Below are 3625 nucleotides of genomic sequence, written 5' to 3'. Positions count from 1 at the left end.
TGGAAGCAGTCAGATTGTTACTCTGAGCATCAGTGTGTTACCTTTGTAATATACAGATATGATCTTCATTTAGTCTACAAAGTTCTACTCAGCATATACCCATTCTCATTTAAGAAAGAGTTAAGATATAAAAAGGTAGAGCAGAAAAAAAATGACATTGTGGAGATTATGTTCTTTGTGCAAGCATTCAGTTGGACCAAGTCACCTGAAATCTTATTTCAAATCCCTTTAAAAGCCTCTCTAACTCACCCAAACAGGAGGGAACTACTACTTGAGGCTTATGACTCTATTTTTAAGATATCCAGTAAACCCACAGTCTTTATTTTAAGATTTTCCAATAAAGCTCAAATTTTAGACAGTGGTATGCTCTTGACATGTTTCTTATGTCAAGCATCCTGATTCCCATTCTTTCCATATACTCATAATTTTACTTAACTAGTAATAGGTACTTTAAACCATAAGGCTCTGTCAGCTGATAAAGTTTCCACAGGCATTAAATAAATTAAATTATATCTTAATATCAGAATAAAATTATTTAATATGGCTTTAAAATTTTATATTTATATTTTGTAAGTTTCCTTTAATTATTCCACAACGCTGTGGTATTAATAAATGACTGGCACATCCACTGAAGTAATATTCATTTTTAGCTGGCATTACTTGTTCCTAAATACTTAAAACAGTCTCTCCAAAATGAGGAATATTTACTCTGATTAGCAAAACTTTCTGCTGAGTTTTTATGGGAAATAAGACAGACTGTTTTATAAGCATTAACTGTGCATGAGAACATTTGTAATATCACCCTTGGAGAATAATAAACAGATACTAGAGATTGAAATTCTGACATAGTTTACAGAACAATAATCCAAACATCTGTTATAATGACAAGGGATTTAAGCAGAATGGAGTGTGCATGGGAAAGCTATGCTACTTTAAGTAGAGTTATAACGTTAAATCAAAGCATTGCAGTCAAGGCAGCTTGCTGCTAATATAAACAGTTTTCTACATATTCCTGGGCCACACGCCAGATCTCGGGATTCAGTTACAAGCACAAGGTCAAGAGGGAATCAACAGTATGAAATTACTGCTTATGAATCAAAAGAATAAATGGATAATTAAATACAAAAACAAATTAGGAGGTATACTCTCATTTAACTCATCAAATGAATTTGTCAAGCAACTTTATGTACGGAATCTTTTTGCTGGAGCAGGATCAGTGGAAGCTTTAATGTAGTTATTGATTAAGCTTGAGCTTTTAGCATTTTCCCTGAGTCAGGCTCACCATATCATTTTTCTCCCCTATGTACATGTTTGAGTCCCAAAGAAAATCCAACATCTAATTATAATCATGAAGATAAATCTCTCATTATTATTTTATTCATAGAAGGAAAGAAATCACTCTGGAAAAAAGTATAATAAATACAGAGACTAGTTTTCTTAAGCCTGAACATTTGAGAGGCATGGCGTTGTATAGGGAGACCAGCCTCCTGAAGGTTTAATGATAAGAATCTAATTCCACCTTTGTTACAATATATAAAATCTTGCCTATACTATTTAGTGTCTCAAAAACCCAATTTCCTGTAAAATTAAGATTAGTGTAAATTTTTTATAATACTATCTGAGATCAAAATATTATATCTGACTATATTCACATAAAACAGAAACTGGATTAAATGTACTAGTCAAATATATAAATAAAGGTGATGGCTCCAATCTTTCAAATTAAAGTGTCTACTTTACAAGTCTAACAGTAGGTGACATTGAAATGAATGAAAACCAGTGAAATACACACTAGTCAGCTATTTCTTTATTTTAGCTTAGCATCTATCTACATCTTCTATTATAAAGAGAAACATGTCTAATGCCTTCAAATTCGAAATTCTATATCCAAAAAATTTTCAAAGCTGCTAACTGAGATGGTCCAGCCTCACAGACTACTCCAACCAGGACTTAAGATAAGCTCTATACTTTCCCATCACACAGAGACTAAACAAAAAATAATACAGCTATCTCTCCCCCGATTTGACCATTATCCCAGTTTTCTCAGGATCACCTGAAGATGCTGTCACCCCAAGGCAACAGGAAGCAGTTTAGAGAACACGACCCCCACATTCCCAAGATGTGATTTCTGGTCATTTGGTGGATGTTTGCCACTTTTTAGGGAGGTTGATTACAAGTTGTTACTGGTTATGGTCAGGAAAGGAAATTAAACAAAGGAAGTTAGATTCATGGATCTTTTTCTAAAAAGATAAATAAAAGGGGATATAGAAATGATAGGATGAAAGGGTAGCTTATTGAATTTACCTTTTTTTACTCTACATTTCAATTTTTTTCTTTAAAAGTAGTGAGTTGTGTACAGGGGGGCTAAATGCTTTATTGACAAGAAAAAAAACTGCGCTAGAACCAACTTATTCATCATCATCATCTTCTTCTTCATCTCGTCTTCCTCTTCTTCCTCCTCTTCCTCATCCTCTTCATCCTCCTACTCATCTTCCTCTTCCTTCTTTTTCTTGCTCTTTTCAGCCTTGACGACCCCCTTCTTCACTGCATCTGGTTTTCCTTTAGCTCTGTAGGCAGCGATATCCTTCTCGTACTTCTCCTTCAGCTCGGCAGCCTTCTTCTCGTAGGGCTGCTTGTCGTCCGCAGTGGTGGTGTTCCACATCTCCCCCAGCTTCTTCGCCACGTCCCCGATGGACAAGCCGGGGTGCTCTCCTTTGATTTTGGGGCGATACTCAGAACAGAACAAGAAGAAGGCCGAAGGAGGCCTCTTGGGTGCATTGGGGTCCTTGAACTTCTTTTTGGTCTCCCCTTTGAGGGGGATGTAGGTTTTCATTTCTCTCATAACGAGTCTTGTCAGCCTTTGCCATGTCTTCAAATTTCCCCTTTTCTTTAGCAGACATGGTCTTCCACCTTTCTGAGCACTTCTTCGAGAACTCTGAGAAGTTGACAGAAGCACCCGGTGCTTCTTCTTGTGTTCCTCTTGGCAAGTTTGCACAAAGAGTGCATATGAGGACACTTTGCCTCTCATCTTCTTAGGATCTCCTTTGCCCGTGTTTGGTTGATTTTCCTCCACAAGGCACAGAGTCGCCCAGTGCCCGTCCGGCTCGCGCTTGCCCCGGCGCTGTCTCTATGGAGCTCAATGTACTGCAATGGCTGTTTAAGCTAGAAAAACAACTATTATATTTTACCTTGATATAGATGTTTTGTATATTGATACAAATTTAAGGTTATTTTTGTTGTGCATATTGTAAATATGTTTCTACTCTTATTTAAGGTATTGCACCTATGTAGCTCATTTAAAATATATTGTAAACTTCTCATCCTTAAAGACTATTATTAAAAACTGTTTAGGATAATTAAAGAGTTAGTCATCTATAACATTCAAACTTGTTGTCATATAGGTATGTTTCAAGGTTAAACATGTACTTTAGATAGATAGGTGGTCTTAAAACCCTTCAAAGACTTCCAGGATATAGCACTTAAGATGTTTTAATAACATAAGGCTTTTCATGACAGTGAAACATATCTGCTTCTGGCAGCACCAATCTACTTCAAAAAAGGATACTGGGCATTGAAGAACCTCCTTATGGAGTTTGCTTTCATTGCAGCCAAGTTAGCCACTGGG

The 3625-nt window shown here is 36.4% G+C and overlaps 1 protein-coding gene across 1 annotated transcript; it reads right to left on the bottom strand.

Annotated features, from left to right (window-relative positions):
* Nucleotides 1-2482: 2482 nt before the first annotated feature.
* LOC131921852 (high mobility group protein B1-like) lies at nt 2483-2857 on the bottom strand. Its single transcript, XM_059276614.1, has one exon. It carries the CDS (start codon nt 2840-2842, stop codon nt 2483-2485), a length of 360 nt encoding a protein of 119 aa, XP_059132597.1. The 5' UTR covers nt 2843-2857.
* Nucleotides 2858-3625: the final 768 nt, after the last annotated feature.

Source organism: Peromyscus eremicus, chromosome 11, assembly GCF_949786415.1.
Source record: "Peromyscus eremicus chromosome 11, PerEre_H2_v1, whole genome shotgun sequence".
Taxonomy (NCBI): Eukaryota; Metazoa; Chordata; class Mammalia; order Rodentia; family Cricetidae; genus Peromyscus; species Peromyscus eremicus.
Note: the sequence above shows the minus strand (reverse complement) of the source record. Positions and strands in the feature narration are given on the sequence as shown.

Coding starts and splice junctions, on each gene's coding strand:
- LOC131921852 (XM_059276614.1), bottom strand. CDS start 2,842: ATGAGAGAAATGAAAACCTACATCCCCCTCAAAGGGGAGACCAAAAAG.